The 16,603-nt window shown below is 49.1% G+C and overlaps 1 protein-coding gene and 1 pseudogene across 2 annotated transcripts in view; both read left to right on the forward strand.

Annotated features, from left to right (window-relative positions):
• Positions 1-9,981, forward strand: part of AHCYL1 (adenosylhomocysteinase like 1) — a 43,385-nt gene extending 33,404 nt beyond the window's left edge. The window contains exons 6-17 of one of the 2 annotated variants that reach the window (XM_062191931.1): positions 171-265; positions 840-946; positions 1,764-1,880; positions 2,110-2,173; positions 2,856-2,944; positions 3,285-3,355; positions 4,381-4,475; positions 4,556-4,654; positions 5,416-5,484; positions 5,924-6,002; positions 7,367-7,487; positions 8,000-9,981. In XM_062191931.1, the coding sequence (XP_062047915.1) occupies positions 171-265; positions 840-946; positions 1,764-1,880; positions 2,110-2,173; positions 2,856-2,944; positions 3,285-3,355; positions 4,381-4,475; positions 4,556-4,654; positions 5,416-5,484; positions 5,924-6,002; positions 7,367-7,487; positions 8,000-8,006 (1,013 nt within the window). In that variant the 3' untranslated portion in view covers positions 8,007-9,981. Of the gene's footprint in view, positions 1-170; positions 266-839; positions 947-1,763; positions 1,881-2,109; positions 2,174-2,855; positions 2,945-3,284; positions 3,356-4,380; positions 4,476-4,555; positions 4,655-5,415; positions 5,485-5,923; positions 6,003-7,366; positions 7,492-7,999 lie in introns of those variants that run through there. The other variant, XM_062191932.1, reaches the window with a different exon arrangement.
• Positions 9,982-13,805: 3,824 nt separating this feature from the next.
• Positions 13,806-14,389, forward strand: LOC133760892 (large ribosomal subunit protein eL20-like; annotated as a pseudogene).
• The last annotated feature ends 2,214 nt before the right edge of the window (positions 14,390-16,603 follow it).

Genomic DNA, 16,603 nt, shown 5'->3' on the forward strand with positions numbered 1-16,603 from the left:
GCAGACTTTTTGAGTGTTTTCTGGGTTTTTTGTTTGTTTGTTTGTTTGTTTTTCCTGAGTTTTCTCCCTCCTGGGATAGTTCCTTTTGTCTTTCTCACGGATCTCAGAAAGGGCTAGTGTTAGGACGTACAGCAAGGGAGGAGTGATCTGATTGATTCCTGTCTCTGTAGGAGTCGCAGTGTTTGCTTGGAAGGGCGAGTCGGAAGATGACTTTTGGTGGTGCATTGACCGCTGTGTGAACATGGATGGGTGGCAGGCCAACATGGTAATGATGCCTATCTCTCCTACACTCCTGACAACAGATTTATTTCCTTTTTTTCCCCCTCAAAGCATGGTTCCCTAAATGTGTTTGGAGTATTTGATCTTATGCACTGACACTGTTGTAAAAGTGTATAGCTTGATACCTGTTCAGGGTCTGAGTAGTGAATGAAAAGGTGGGGGAAGGGTAAGACTAGCCAAACACATGGCTCAAACATGCAGAACGATGTAAAAGGCCGTGATGTGGTACCTGTTCAAGTAGGATTCTGGTTTCTTTCCCTCCTGCCCCAGCTCTCCCGTATGCATTCAAAGGGGCCACATATTCCAAGATTCTAGACTAAAAATGAGTCTTTATCAGCCCAATAGTCTTCACTCTAGCCTAGAACAAACCTAGGAATCTTTTTAACCATTTTATACCAACAAATTGACTATATTTCCACTGTCTAAGCCTGCTCTGAGGCACTCTAAGGAGTGCTCTTCCAAAACATACAGGGCTCTCTGACAGGGCAGAAAGTGGGTTCAACGTTCCCCCCAGCTCTAGCAGCCTGAATGCCCATAGAAGTCTTCTGGCTGTTCTGTAGATCCTGGATGATGGGGGAGACTTAACCCACTGGGTTTATAAGAAGTATCCAAACGTGTTTAAGAAGATCCGAGGCATTGTGGAAGAGAGCGTGACTGGTGTTCACAGGTAACAGATTCTGGAGTAGCTGCCCTTGTGTCCTTGCCTCAGCAAGTTCTGGTCTCTGTTAGGCTTTAGGGCTGCAGCTCAGGCTTGCCCTAACTAAGTGGGAGTCTCTTCATTAGCAAAAATTTAGGAGTTGTTACTTTTGAAAAGTCAAGGTGACCCTAGAAGGAGCTTGTTTCGAGTTCTAGTTCATATGTTTTTCTCTGCCGAGTACGCCACTGAACGGCTCTCAGCTAGTGTTTGTGGGGGGAGGGGAGGATTGAGTGTATCTTGGAAACCTGTATTCAACATTAACATTTTATATTTGAAATAGGAAAAAATGCTATTGTAAAACTACACGTCATACACACTACAAAAAGTAAAACTGGGCAAAATATTCTTGGCTTGTCAGAATACCTAAAAGATACCTTCAGGAGTGGTTCTCAGGAGTGCATTGTACATGCTTGTACACACACACACACACACAGGGAATCATGTCAGAATCATTGGTGACCTTTATCAGAAGTAGGCATGGATTTTTTTTAAAGCTTGAGAAATGCTGATCTAAGGAAACAACATCCCTTTTATGGAAAAGAAAGAAATGTCTTCAGTGGGAAGGTTCTGTTTTCCCTTCCCCAAAAACGGGTGGGAGGAGAAGGGAATGGAGAGAAGTGAGGAGGGATGACGAGGAGATAATCACGTTCACTGTTGTCCCTGGGCACTAACTCAGCCTGGAGAGAGCAGCATGGGACTTGCAGAGAAGTAGGTAGGTTTTGCCCTGGACTGTGTTGCACCAGCTAACTTGCTTTCTGTTTGTTTTTGTGGCCTCTTCCCCCTTTAGGCTGTATCAGCTCTCCAAAGCTGGGAAGCTCTGTGTTCCAGCCATGAATGTCAATGATTCTGTTACCAAACAGAAATTTGATAACTTGTACTGCTGCCGCGAATCCATTCTGGATGGGTAGGTTGAAAAATATATACGGTCAGGTTAAAGGGGGTCCGCCGGGGCTGGGTTGCAGTGTGGTGTCATGTCACTACAGTTGGGCCCCTGCTCTTCCCCGGGCTTTGAACGTCTCCTAAAGAGGTCCATTCCGTCCTGAGCTCAGCCAGCTCCCACTGGGCATTATCCCACACTCTGAACTCTCTGCAGAGAGACTGGGTTGGAGCTGAGCCCTTGTCTGTCTCCACAGCCTGAAGAGGACCACAGATGTGATGTTTGGTGGGAAACAAGTGGTGGTGTGTGGCTATGGTGAGGTAAATGCTGGGCCCCAGCATCTCTGTCTTCAGTTGGACTTAGGAATATGGGATGATGGAGTCTTTTATCCAGGAATCCTTCATTCACATTTAGGAATAGAGACATGTGGAATGAGTTGAGGTTTTGGGATTTATCGGTTTGTCTCGTGGAATGAAACAGCATCACTTCCCCCTCCAGTTATAATAACCTCTTAGGAGCCTTAATGCAAGTGAACAGGTAGCCCTTGAGTACCCCGGGTGCCATGCAGTGGGACAAGGGGTGGGATCTGAAGTGGTGGAAAGCGAGTGTCTCCAGACCAGGTTGCAGAAGACTTTGTGACTTCAGTGTTGACCCGTGAATCCTGAGCTGCTAGGCTGCCGTTGAGTAAATGCATCTGGAGCGAGAGTTAGGGAGCATTTCAGGAATAAGAAATTAGAGGTGACAGTCACTCTTGCTTGATCTTGTTTCCCTAATGGAAACACTTCTGTCCGAAGCCCCAGCCCTTGCAACCACGTGGCTGCTAAATGACCTCCCTCCCCGAGGCTCACAGCATAACCGGGGTCTCTTCCTGCTGTGCCCCACGAGTGCCCACCGGATCACTGGTGGTTTCAGGAAGGTTAATTCCTGTCCCCCCCGAGAGCTTGTCCTCCCCACACCCGTGCCTTAATGGACCTGACATCCTGTCCTTGCTCTGTCCTGCAGGTGGGAAAGGGCTGCTGTGCTGCTCTCAAGGCCCTTGGAGCGATTGTCTACATCACAGAAATCGACCCCATCTGCGCCCTGCAGGCCTGGTAAGAACAGAGTGCTCCTAGGATTAGATTTACTCCAGGTATTTTGTTTCTAAGGGTTTGTGATTGATTGTATGAATCATTTTCTGCAGAGATCTCCCCAGAGGAGGAGAAGGCTAGGATTGCTCTGTCCCTCTCCCTCCAATCCTGGAGCTCTTCTAGAGCCGCTTGGCCTTTTCCCTTCCCGAGGGGAGTGTGTGTAGCTCAGCGCTGCTGACCGCCTGTCCTCCTGGTGAGGCAGCTCTGCATCTGACTTCAGAAGCGCTTTTGTCGTCTGTTTTGGGAGCAGCGTCTTCCCACTGCCGCCTTGCTTTGCTCATAGTGTTCCTTCCTTTTCTTCCAGCATGGATGGGTTCAGGGTGGTAAAGCTAAATGAAGTCATCCGGCAAGTTGACGTCGTAATAACTTGTACAGGTAGGTTAGCTGGTGTACATGGGAGAGTGTTCGCCCGGGAACTAAGTCTTGGAAGGGGTCTGACTTTCCACTGAGCGTGGTTGAGACCTGTGCTCCGTGTAATGTCTCGCCTGAGTGAGCTCTCAAAACTAATGAGTAGGGTCTTTTCCCTGTGCTGACTTTTGATCCTGACTGATGTTAAACCAGGTAATTGGAATGAGTGTTTGACCTCGCACTTAAGATGCCTGTGCACCCCATTCCAGAGTCCTTGGGTTCCATACGCAGCTTCAGCTCCTTATTCCAGCTTCCTGCTAATTCATACCCTGGGAGAAGACGGTGGTGCGCAAAGTAATTGACTTCCTGATAGCCACAGGGTAGATCTGGGTTGAATTCCCAGCTCCTGCCTCCTGGCCCCAACCCAGCCCTGGCCATTGGAGGCATTTAGGGAATGAACCAGCACATGGGAAAACAGTCATTCCCTCTCTGTCTCTCCCCCTCCCCCCACTCCGACATCCTCCTCTCCCCTCCTTCTCTCTCAAACAGTTTAAAAAAAAAAATTGAGCTGGCACCTCGGCTCAATAGGCTAATCCTCCGCCTGTAGCACCGGCTAATCCTCCAGTCGGGGCACCGGATTCTGTCCCGGTTGCTCCTCTTCCAGGCCAGCTCTCTGCTGTGGCCCGGGAGTGCAGTGGAGGATGGCCCAAGTCCTTGGGCCCTGCACCCGCATGGGAGACCAGGAGGAAGCACCTGGCTCCTGGCTTTGGATCAGCGCGGCGCGCCGGCCGCAGTGACCACTGGGGGGTGAACCAACGGAAAAGGAAGACCTTTCTCTCTGTCTCTCTCTCTCTCTCACTGTCCACTCTGCCTGTCAAAAAAAAAAAAAAAAAAAAAAGGAAACCAGCTCCTTGAGCCTGAGGAGCCGTTAGGCACTTCTCCCACAGTGTATACGCTTTCTTGAATGCCGAGAAACTTTTCTCATTTCCGGCTGAAGCCAGTCGGGATCTCTGTTGTCCAGCCTCTGCTCAGCAATCCATCTTTACTCCTAGGAAACAAGAATGTGGTGACGCGGGAGCACTTGGACCGCATGAAAAACAGCTGCATCGTGTGCAATATGGGCCACTCCAACACGGAGATCGACGTGGTGAGGCCTTCGTGCCCGGCGGCGGCCTCTCCCCTCTGCTTCCCTCACAGCTGTGGTCACCTGTGCCTTCTTCCTTGCAGACCAGCCTCCGCACTCCGGAGCTGACGTGGGAGCGAGTGCGTTCCCAGGTGGACCATGTCATCTGGCCGGATGGCAAACGCGTCGTCCTCCTGGCAGAGGTACACGCACAGGCGGGCTCTGCAGAGTAGCACAGTAGCATTGGAGCTATGGTGGGAAGAGGAGACAGGCAGAAATACTGGGCCTGCCTGTTGCCTGAAAGTCTATATTTGGATAGAGGTATATTTGTCAAATGGGCTGCTCCCCAAAATAGAATCTCTGAAAAGAAATTCACTTTTGGGCCAGAACTTTGGCCCTGGCAGTTGAGATGTTAAAATGCCTTCATCCCTTCTCAGAGGCCTGGCTCTGGCTCCTGACTCCCAACTCCCTGCTAATGTGGACCCTAGGATGCAGCAAGTGATGGCTCAAGTAATTGTGTCCCTGCCGTTCACCTGGATAACTCGGATTGAATTCCTGGCTCTGGGCTTTGTTCTGGCCCAGCCCTGGCCATTGCAGGCATTTGGGGAGTAAACGAGCAGATGGGGCCATGTGCTCGCTCGCTCGCTCGCTCTCTCTCTCTCGATATCTCAGCCTCTCAAATAAGTAAATGAAAAATCTTGAAATACACACACACATGGGTGTACGCACACACAGTGTTTAGAAATGCATGCTGTTTCCTGTCCACATCTGGCTGAGCTCCCAGGCTCTGATGGATTGTTGGAACTAGTCTGAAGCCTAGAGTCCTGATGTGGAACTATAATTCTTCTTCCAGTTGAGTCTAAAAGACTCTAAAGTCCTTTCTTTAACTTGCTTGACTTACATGCTGTTGGAATCTGAGACTGAGAGAGAACGGCTTATCAGGCACATGCTCTTGCTCTTCCAGGGTCGTCTGCTCAATTTGAGCTGCTCCACAGTCCCCACCTTTGTTCTGTCCATCACAGCTACGACACAGGTATGTGGTAAGACACCTGCTTACCCTGCACTGGGATTTATGGGGCTGGACAGAGGGCAGAGTTGGGAGGCGAGTGTGCCAGGCTACATTCTATCAGCCTGTTCCTTTTTCATGTTACTCTTTGTTGAGACTAAGACTTTCCCAAATGTACGACATTCATTAGTCAGTGTTTGTGTCTGCTTGAGTTGGCTGTTTTAGTGGAGATATAGTGTTCCAGCTTAGTTGTGTTTATTTTGTTCTTTTGTCAAGAATTAAGCAAAACACCAGCAAATCCTCTTGTGATATGTACCAACTAGGCTTTAGTAGTAAGAGTTGTAGGTGCAGTTCACTGTGTAGATCACTGGAGCACTTACCCTAAGGCCCTAGTAAGCCTGGTTTTATTTATTCACGTCCCTGTCTAAGAAGCGTGTCTGTGTTTTCTGGCACTTTCCCACCATAGGCTCTGGCACTGATAGAACTCTATAATGCACCTGAGGGCCGATACAAGCAGGACGTGTACTTGCTTCCCAAGAAAATGGGTGAGTGCAAACCAGGGCAAACCTGCACTGCTCTCCAGACAACTCTGTGACTTGGTGGCGTGAGCATCATAAAAAGTACTGGATTCAGAGTCAGAATTCTAATTCCTGTTGTGGTGTTTAATGATTGTCTGACCTCAGCACAAGGCCTAATCTCCATGCGCCTCAGTTTCTTGATCAGAGAATAATCCGTTCATTGGGAACATGTAGGAGGACTAGCACAGTGGTTCAGAGAGGATGTTCTTACTCTGAGTTGCCTCATGAAGTTCAGTGAACTTCCCATTGCAACCAAGTGCAGCCTGGGGCCCAAATGAAAGATGTAAATTTCACATGTAAGTTTCATAGTCCATCCTCTGTTAGTTGGGCACACTGCCTCCTACCCCACTGTCTGCACTTCCAGGGGACAGCTCAGGTTGCGTGTGTATGATACATCGTCTCCTGTCCTTTACCTTTAAATTAAAAAAAAGAAAAAAGAAAAAAAAATTGCTCCCTCTTTTCCTCCAACGGCCTACCTCAGAATGGTTTTTAAAATTTACATTCCTTTTTTTTTTTTTTTCCGGCCGGCGCCGTGGCTTAACAGGCTAATCCTCTGCCTTGCGGCGCCGGCACACCGGGTTCTAGTCCCGGTTGGGGCGCCGGATTCTATCCCGGTTGCCCCTCTTCCAGGCCAGCTCTCTGCTGTGGCCCAGGAAGGCAGTGGAGGATGGCCCAAGTGCTTGGGCCCTGCACCCATATGGGAGACCAGGAGAAGCACCTGGCTCCTGGCTTCGGATCAGCGAGATGCGCTGGCCGCAGCGGCCATTGGAGGATGAACCAACGGCAAAAAGGAAGACCTTTGTCTCTGTCTCTCTCTCTCACTATCCACTCTGCCTGTTAAAAAAAAAAAAAAAATTTAAAATTCACATTCCTAAAAGTCAAGCAAGCCCACCTTCAGAAAATAACAGGTGTGCGCCAGTTGCCTTAGAGATCCCTGACCCTGAGATCCTGTCGGTGGATCTCCCCCTACATAGTGACGCAGGGCTCCTCTGAGCTCCCCGGCGTTCACGTCGGTTCATCATTTGACTATCCTTTCCATCTAGATAAGGGGGCAGGTGGGAGCGCTAGGTCACACATTGGCCAAATCTTTGCCAGAAGAGGCTAGGCAAGTACAAGTGCCTTCTTTCTGAGGGCACCTCCCATTTTAGTGAGAAATGCCCTGCCCGAGGTGCGGTTTGGAGGGCTAAGCTAAGTAAATACTTCAGGCTGTGAGTTCTTTCAGCTCCTCAGTCATCCTCTCTCAGAAAGCTTCAAATGAAAATGGGGGGAGGTTACACCCCGAGAGGCGTGTTTGACGAGGGGTCCGCCTCTCGCCACTTTGCTCTTCCCAGATGAGTACGTTGCCAGCTTGCACCTGCCATCATTTGATGCCCACCTGACAGAGCTGACAGATGACCAAGCTAAATATCTGGGACTCAACAAAAACGGGCCATTCAAACCCAACTACTACAGGTAACTTGGGGGAAAGTGAGTGAAAAAGCCTGTTCCCTAAAATTAAGCCAAGCGGACTAAGCTAGCTTTCTTCGATGAAGATCAAATGCTTGTTCTACCTGATTTTGAAGAGAGAAGAGTCTGCTCCGAGTTGACAAGACGGGCAGAGAAAGTGTATAGCCATGGGAGACGGAAAGAAATGTTTGCTGAGGTTTTAGAGCGTGATGCTCACCCCCAGAGATTCTAATTCACTTGGTCTGGAATGGGACCTAGGCAAGATTATTTGGTAAAAGCTCCCAGATCATTCTGTCCCATAGCCAGAGTGGACAACCACTGACTTAACATTATCAGGGGACAGGAAGTAACACCCAAAATGTCCTTGCCGGGAGCCCCATGGAAGACCTGGGAAGAACAATGCGCTGGAGAATGTGGGGGTTCGGCTGGGCCAGGGAGGGACCCTGGAGAAGGTGCTCTGTATCTGATTCTCGCGTTAGAGGTCTCATGTGCTAACCAGCCAATCTCTTTCTTTGCAGATACTAACGGACCAATGACCTGTCCACGTGACCCATTCAACTCTGAAAGAAATATTTTTTAAGATGACTCTTATTTTACTCTTTTTCCTTCTCTATTGATTTTTTTCCCTATCATTTCATTCTCATGTTTTCATCTCATTATCCAAGTTCTGCAGACCACACGGGAACTTGCTTCATGGCTCTTTAGATGAAACTGAGGTTCGAGGTTCTTCACCCTCGTCACTAAGAAAGCTTTTACTTTCCCATCCCAGAAAGGTGGTTCTCCCTTTACCATTTCTGGGGACTCCCGTCTTAATTAGGTACCTTACTAACAGGAAATACTAAGGTACCTTGTATGTGGAACAATCTGCAATGTCTAAATTGCCTTAAAAGAGCCCGTTTCTTAGCTGCTGAAATCAGTGCTCTTTCACTTCCTCAGAGGAGCAGGGATGCTGCCTGCCAGTCGGTAGGCTAGGTGCAGGTGGTGCATGTTAATTTCCCTTAGAAGTCCCAAATCTTGTTTCCTGTGTGAAGGTGGTTTGTCTGGTTCCGAGATGTGCTATTAGTGAGTGTTGCTTGTTGGAATCCACTCGGCCCACTTGGATTTAGAGTGCAGCCATTCCGTCACTCCTGCCTCACTCTCATTTAGCTAATTCTTAACTAGACTACATTCTGTTAAGTTGGATTTTTGTCCCTTAGCATTTATTTGTGTTGTATTAAAAATAATAAGGAAACTTCTTAGTGTTAACACTGAGGAACTACTTGGGGGGTTAGTTGTTACCAGTTTCTTTTTTGAATCTTTGGAGCCAAGAGTACAGAGGTGAGTCCAGAGACATGCTAGTCTCAAACTTGAAGTCCCTCTGTTCCTAGCCCATGGTTTATAGCACCAGTGAACTGGAGCCATAACAGCAACTTCTCTCAGCTCTGCCCCCTACAGCTTGCGCTGAAGGCAAACTTCTTGAGCCATTACTCAGTGTAAAGCACTGAGCTTTATCTTTAGGATTTATCTTTTAAGAGCAAATTGCTGGCCTGCTGAGCTTCTGTAACCTAAACTATTTCAAGGGAGGTAGGCGTGGCTGTTGAAGGGAAGAATGACAGACTGGGTCAGGTGAGAGAGATCTAGCTCTGTGTAACTCTCCTAGGGCCCTAGGCGCTCAATGGTGTGAGCTTCACAGAGGTGAACCAAGTCAAATCTTAAAGTGGAGAGAAAGGATTCCGTGCGTCCTGGCTCATGTTCCGGAAGAATCTTCAGAGAGCGCTGTCCAAGGTCAGAGACGCGTTCCCGTGCCATGCGCCCGCTTCCCAGCATTTCTGCATGGTCCAGTGAGCTTTAAGTATATATCTTTAACCCAGGATTTGAAGTCCTCAATGTGTTCTAGCTTGTGATCCTTCAAAGTTGGGTCATGCGTTAGTGCTAGATAGTAGAAGTTTTCACTTCTCTCTTTCCACCGATCAGAGAAACAGACATTAAAAACAGGAATATACAAAAGGAAAGCCTTCGCCTGCCACTTGCCAGCAGGGGACAGTTATCTTGCCAAAACATTTTTCCCTTTCCCCTCCCATTTCTCCCCTCCCAGGCCCTTCTCACTCCTTGCCAGTGTGACCATGCTTTCTTCTCTGTAGATGCTGACAGTGGAAGCCCTATTTCCTAGGGCACTGAAGCAGCCAATCAGAATACACACCCATTAGGGGAGGTAACCTGGCCAACAGTGTATCCATTGCATCAGCTCTGCTGGAGGGAGGGGCGCAGAGCCCACTGCCCTCTGGCCTGCCCCCTTCCCATTTCTATTACTGTGTCCATAGGAATAATAGGTAAGGGCTCCGTCTCTGTCAAGCCGTGTCACAAAGGACACTGTGGAAAATGTATGGCATCAGAGGGAGCGTGTGGCGAGCACCCTGGGAGGAACAAGTTCATTTTGTATTGAATGATTTTTAATGAATGCAATATTAATCCTTGCAGATGAGCAATAATCATTAAAGTCAATTAAAATGATGAGACCTTATTGATAGTTTGTGTCATTCTTGGTTGGACAGCAAAGCTTCATTAAAGTCTGTTTTCTAGAGTGGGACAGTCCTAGGTCAGCAGTATTCAGTAGCGATTTGTTCAGGACCTCATATGTAGAGGCTGGGTACAGCTCCTCAGAAAGCAGCTTTGTGTGCCTGGGCACTTTCACTCTTAGCTTCCTTCAGGAAGGAGACTTGCTGCTCGAGTCTCAGGGATCCTCACGTACACAGTCCACTGCAAGAGCTTGTCCAGTGTTTTTTGCCTTCAGCTTCCTGCCACACCCGTATCCATCTCCGAAGGTGTCTCTGTACCTTCTGACGTGGCAGTGTATCTTGTCTGAGTCCAATCCTGCTGCTATAACTAAATACCTAAGCCTGCGAAATGTGTAAGGAACTGAGGTGTATTCCTCACCGTGCTGGCAGCCGGGAAGGACAAGGTGAAGACGTGAGCAGGTCTGCTGTCTGCAGAAGGCCGCCTGCCACTGCTTCCGGGATGGCCTCTGCATCTGCACATGGCGGAAAGGGCCTAGCTAGTTCCTTCCAACTTTTTTTTTTAACCTTCATTTTTTATTTGAAAGGCAGAGAGAAAGATCTTTCATCCACTTCCATCCACTCACCAAATGCCTACAACAGGCTGACGCATGCCACAGTGCGGCAGTGCCGGCATCCCTTATGGGAGTCCCAGCTGTCCACTCCTAGTCCATCTCCCTGCTAGTGCACCTGGAAGAGAAGCACTCTCACATGGGAGACCTGGGTGAAGTTCCAAGTTCCTGGCCTGGGCCCCACCCAGCCCCAGCTATTATAGCCATTTAGGGAGGGAAACAGCAGGTAGAAGATCTCTTTCTCTCTCTCTCTCTCTCTCTGCCTTTCAAATAAAATAAATCTTAAAAAAAAAAAAAAAAAAAAAAAAAGCCTACAACAGCTGGGACTGGACCAGGCCAGAGCCAGGAGCAATAAACTCAAACCAGGTCTCCCATATAGGTAGCAGGAACCCAACTTTTCAAGCCATCACTGTAGCCTTCCAGAGTGCACATTACAAGAAGCTGAAATCAGAAGTGATACTGGGACTCAAACCAGGCACTCCAATAGGAGATGCTGGCACACCAAGTGGCATCTTAACCAATGCACCAAATGCCTGTGCTACCCCCTGCCCCAAAGCTTTGTATAGGGAATTCATCCCATTCGTGAGGGTTCTATCCTTATGCCTGAATCACCCCCAAAGGCTCCCACCTCTTAATACTTTATCACATTGGTGACTTCAGTTTCAGCTGATTAATTTGAGGGGACACATTCAAACCCTAGCATTCTGTCCCCATCCCCAAAAGTCATGCCTTACGTGCAAAATGCAATACTTTCATCCCAATAGCCCCCCCCTTTTATTTATTTATTTTATTTTATTTATTCGAGAAACAGCTGCCATCTGCTAGCTCACTCTCCAAATGCCCACAATGGCTGTGAGTGGGTCAACGTCAAAGCCAGGAGCTGGAAACACAAGAGGGGCAGGAACCCAGTTACAGTGTCAGTGTAACTTGTCCTTTAACCACCTTGAGTAGAGGCAACAAAGGAAGCCCTCCCTAGAGACTCCTGACCCTGAGAACCTGTGAGACAAGCGACATTTGAAACCTCTAGGTGTTAATGTTCAGTTGTTAGAGAAACAGCAGCTAATGCGTGGTGGGTGTTGGGTTCTGGCACACTGCCGGGTTTCCCCCTCCAGGGCTGGCACACTCCTCTACGTGGAGTGCTCAGCCACGTCCTGGGTTACTACCCATGGGAAAGGGAGCCACCCTGCCCAAACAGACCCCTTCCCCAGGGACAGATGGCCGTCCAAGAACCCGATCATACAGGAGTCTAAGGCCCAGGCTCTGGCCTGCAATGTGGGACCACCCTGAAGGTCACAGCTCCAGAGCCTGTTAGGACTGACTGACACTTCTCCCTTCACCCAAGCCTGCTTCTCTCCCCTCCTTGCAGGTGGCACTACCAGGTGCAATCCCTAGCACCAGTACAACCATGGAGGTAACTGCCCCAGAGCCAGCTTCCCTGGACCTGGTCTAAGACACGATGTGAATCTGAGCAAATACCCTGCCTCTCTGGGTCTTGGTTTCTCCAACTGCAAATGGGAGATTGGGACCCTTCCATAGCATTGCTGTGATGATTGAATGAATTTAAGCCCAAAGAATGGTGCCTGCTTGACTGTAAGCACATAGAAATATTTGCCACTGATACTATCATTGTAAAGAACTTTCCAAGCCTCCCCTGCCCAATCACTTCAAAACAAAAGCTAGGACAAAGGTCTTGGGGTAGCAGCCAGCTTGCTGTGCTAGAGAAATAGAAAGGAGGCAGGGAGACGGAAGGAGGAGAGCAGGAGATGAGGCCACAGAGGCAGGCAGGTCGTGATAGGTTGCGAGCAAGTGACTGCGTAGAAAAAACAAACTTCAACTGCTTCTGTGCCTGTAGTCTTGCAGCCCGCGCCTGACACCAGGAGCAAGCGGTGGGTGCAGCCTTGGACCCCAGCTGTCTGTCCTCGTCCAGTCCCGCTCTGAAGCCATCTATCTGGAGCTCCCAGAGGTTGGAGGCTCAGTCCCCACGACTGTGTTCTCCCCCAACTTCAGAGGACAACTGCAAGCCCCAGGTTTTTTCCTGTGCTTCTGACCGACTGGTTATAAATGAGGGTTCCCCCAGTCCCCTCCTTGGGGACCCACAGAACTCAGGGAAACGTGTTTGCTGACTTGTGATGGGTATGGATGGAAAGAGGCACAGGGCAAAGCACATGGGGCAGGGCAGGAGTCTCCAAGTGTTCAGCTGTCCAGAAGCCCTGTGAACCCCGCCCTCTGAGTTTTCAGGAGGCTTTGCTACCCGGACACAATTGAGTCCATCATTTGGCTGTTAGTGATCAGCTCAGCCTCTGATCCCTTTCCCTCTCCTGGCATCCAGAGGGTGGAGCTTCTACTCCGGCCTGATGTTCTTGTGACCAGCTCTCAAGCTGCATCCACCTAGGAGCTGCCAGCTATCCATCAACTTAGTAGCATAGGAAAAGACACGTCAGGAGCAGGCGTTCAGCCTAGCAATTAAGATGCCGGTTAAGACTCCCACGCCCCACACTGCAGTACCTGGATTCTGTCTTTGGCTCTGGCTCCTGACTCCAGCTTCCTGCTAATGCAGACTCAAGTCATTGACTTCTCACTACCCAAATGGAAGACCTGTGCTGTGTTCCTGGCTCCCCGCCCAGTCCTGGCCCACTCTGAACCATTGCAGGCATTTGGGGAGTGAACCAGTGGAAGGGATTCTCTCTCTTTCTCTCTCTCTCTCCTTTTGAAATATATAATTTTTAAAAAAACTTTTAAAAGGAAAAATATGGGGGTCGGTGCTGTGGCATAGCAGGTAAAGCAGCTGCTTGCAGTTCTGGCATCCCATATGGACGCCAGTTCAAGTCCCAGCTGCTCCACTTCTGATCCAGCTCTCTGATGTGGCCTGGGAAAGCAGTAGAAGATGGCCCAAGTCCTTGGGCCCCTGAACCTGTGTGGGAGACTCAGAAGAAGCCCCCAACTCCTGGCTTTGGATTGGCCCAGCTCCAGCTGTTGTGGCCATTTGAGGAGTGAACCAGCAGATAGAAGACTTCTCTTTCTCCGCCTCTACCTCTCTGTAACTCTGCCTTTCAAATAAATAAATCTTAAAAAAAAAAAAAATACAGGGAAAAGACACTTTCACATTGGAGATTGCCAGGAAATAGGGACAAAGAATAAAACCCATTGACATGTAGTGACACCTTATTTAAAAGCTCACCTGGGGTTGTTTTGTGGATAGCGGCGATAGTGGACAGAGCACCATGAAGGCTGCGGGCGCACAAGGAGAATATAAGGTGATGGGTGCTGCCTGCCCACCCCCCAGTGCCACACACCACCCCTCTACCGCATGGGCATCTTCATGCCCAACCACGTGGTGGCCAGGTTCCTTCCACTCTGGTACTTAGCTTCTCAGCCGAAGAAGAAGAGGTCCGGGGGAGATCTGCTGGCAGGTGTTTGAGAAGTCCCGTCTGTGGGTGAAGAGCTGTGAGGCCCGCAGCAGCATGCACAACATGTACGGTGAGTACAGCAACCTGACCAGCACAGGGGCCGTCACTCGGTGCTAAGGTGACATGGGCGTCCACCGCATCCTGATCACGAAGGTGGAGGAGATGCCGCCAGCAAGTGCCGCTAGCCAGCCATCAAGCAGTTCCATGACTCCAATATCAAGTTCCCACTGCAGCACCAGCACAAGCCCGGCTTCACCACTAAGAGGCCCAGCACCTTCTGCCCCACTGCATCTGCCCCAGTAAACTGAGCCTGGGAATGCAAAACAAAACAAAACACAACAGAAATGCTCATCTGGGGGCTGGTGTGGTGGCTTAGTGGGTTAAGCCACGGTCTGCAATGCCAGCATCCTATACCAGTGCAGGTTCAAGTTCCGGTTGTTCCACTTCTGATCCAGCTCCCTGCTAATGTGCCTGGGAAAGCAGCAGAAGATGGCCAAGTGCTTGGGCCCCCTGCATGCATGTGGGAGACCCAGATGAAGCTCCTGGCTCTTGGTTTTGGCCTCACCCACTCGTAGGCTATTGTAGCCATCTGGGGAGTGAACCAGCAGATGGAAAATCTCTCTTTCTCTGTAATTCTCTCAAATAAGTAAAATAAATCTTAAAAAAAAAAATAGAGACTTGTTCCTTTTAGTTACAGAGACTGGGAAGCCCAAGGTCAATGACCCCTTTCTTGCTACATCATCCCATGGTCAAAGGCAGAGAGACAAGAGAGTGCACACGTGTATGTGAGCATGTGTGTGTGTGTGTGCACATGCAAGAGAGGGAGGAGAGCAAGGTCATCCTTTAATCAGAAACCCACTCCCGTGAAATTAAAGCCACTCCTGTGATAACATTAATCCATCCTTGAGGGGAGAGGCTTCCTGACCCAATCACCTTCCCATGGTTCCACCTCTCAACACTATGCACTGAGGATTAAGTTGCATGAACTTTGTGGGACAGGTGCAAACCACAGCAGCCAAGATGTAGCACTGGAGAGACAAAGATGGCTAAAAATGTCTTTAAGGATTCCACACACAGCAGCAGGTAACAGTAACAAGTTATTACATATCACTTCTAAGATGTCTAATCTACAAGTCAGAATTGACATGTCCGAAACATGTTTTTCCTTTTCCCAGATTTTTTTCATTTATTTATTTGAAAGACAGAGTTACAGAGAGAGGAGAGAGAGAGAGAATCTTCCATCTGCTGGTTCACTCCCCAGATGGCCACGGGTGGGCAAGGCCTAAACCAAGAACCAGGAGCTTCATCTGGATCTCCCACATGGGTGCAGGGGCCCAAGGACCTGGGCCATCTTCTGTTGCTTTCCCAGGCACACAAGCAGGGGAGCTGGATTGGAAGTGGAGCAGCCGGGACTTGAAACGGCATCCATATGGGATGCTGGCGCTGCAGGCCAGGGCTTTTACCTGCTGTACCACGGTGCTGGCCCCCCATCTTAAATATTCTTAATAAAGTAATACAGCCATCCCCCTTGTTGTTCAAGCCAAAAATCTAGGACTCAGCCTTAATTGCTCTATCCAGTTGATAAGATTCCAGCCTATCTGCCAATCCTGCCACCTCTACCTACACAATATAGAAATATTATACCAGCCCAATGCCCATCCTGGTGCAAGCACCCTTGTGGCCATCTCCCTCATCTCCTGACTTGTCTACCCTCATCCACTCTTGCAACTCACCAATCCCTTCTCCAAAAGCAGCCAGATTGATCTTTTAAACATCAGACCACGACATCTACCTGATTAACACACTGATGGTTTTCCGTGTCACTTAGAACAAGATCCAAGTTAAGTGCCAAGGCTCTGCGTTTTCCTGGCCCCTGCATCATCTAGCTCTCATTGACTCCTGCTCTTCCTCTGCTCAGTTCCTGCCACACTGACCTCAGGGCTTCTGCACTTAGCTGGTCCCTCTGCCCATGTTCCCTCCCTGGATCTTTCCTTTCTTGGAGAACTTATCCAAAATGCTATCTTTACAGCTGCCTACCTAGGCAATCTACCTGGTACAGTCACACACACTGCCACTACCACTTTTTTTTTCTTTTAGATTTGTTTATTTATTTGAAAGGCAGAGTTACAAAGAGAAAGAGAGAGAGAGAGAAAGATCTTCCATGTGCTGGTTTACCCCTCAAATGTCCAAAACTGAAGGGCCTCTGCCAGGCCAAAGCCAGTAGCTTCATCTGGGTCTCCCTTGTACTGGGCCTAACCATACATAGAATCTTCTGCCGCTTTTCCAGGTGTATTATCAGGGAGCTGGATTGGAAGTGGAGCAGCTGGGACTTGAGCCAGTGCCCATATGAGATGCTGGCATCACAGGCGTGGCTTAACCCACTAGCCAGCCCCTACTTGCCACCTCATCCCTTATACTTTTGTTTTTCTCTCCTTGGATCAAACTTTGTTAAGGCTCCTGAGTCTTCTGCCTGACCAGGCCTGAACTGGGGATCCCTTCTCTGTCCTTGTTGAATCCAGTTTGAGCAAGAATCCTGCAAAGTCAGTTTAGCAAAAAACTCACCCTTGATGTGGGACCACTCTTGATGTCTCACTACTCTGGCTGCCCCCAGC

This window comes from Lepus europaeus, chromosome 5 (assembly GCF_033115175.1).
Source record: "Lepus europaeus isolate LE1 chromosome 5, mLepTim1.pri, whole genome shotgun sequence".
Taxonomy (NCBI): domain Eukaryota; kingdom Metazoa; phylum Chordata; class Mammalia; order Lagomorpha; family Leporidae; genus Lepus; species Lepus europaeus.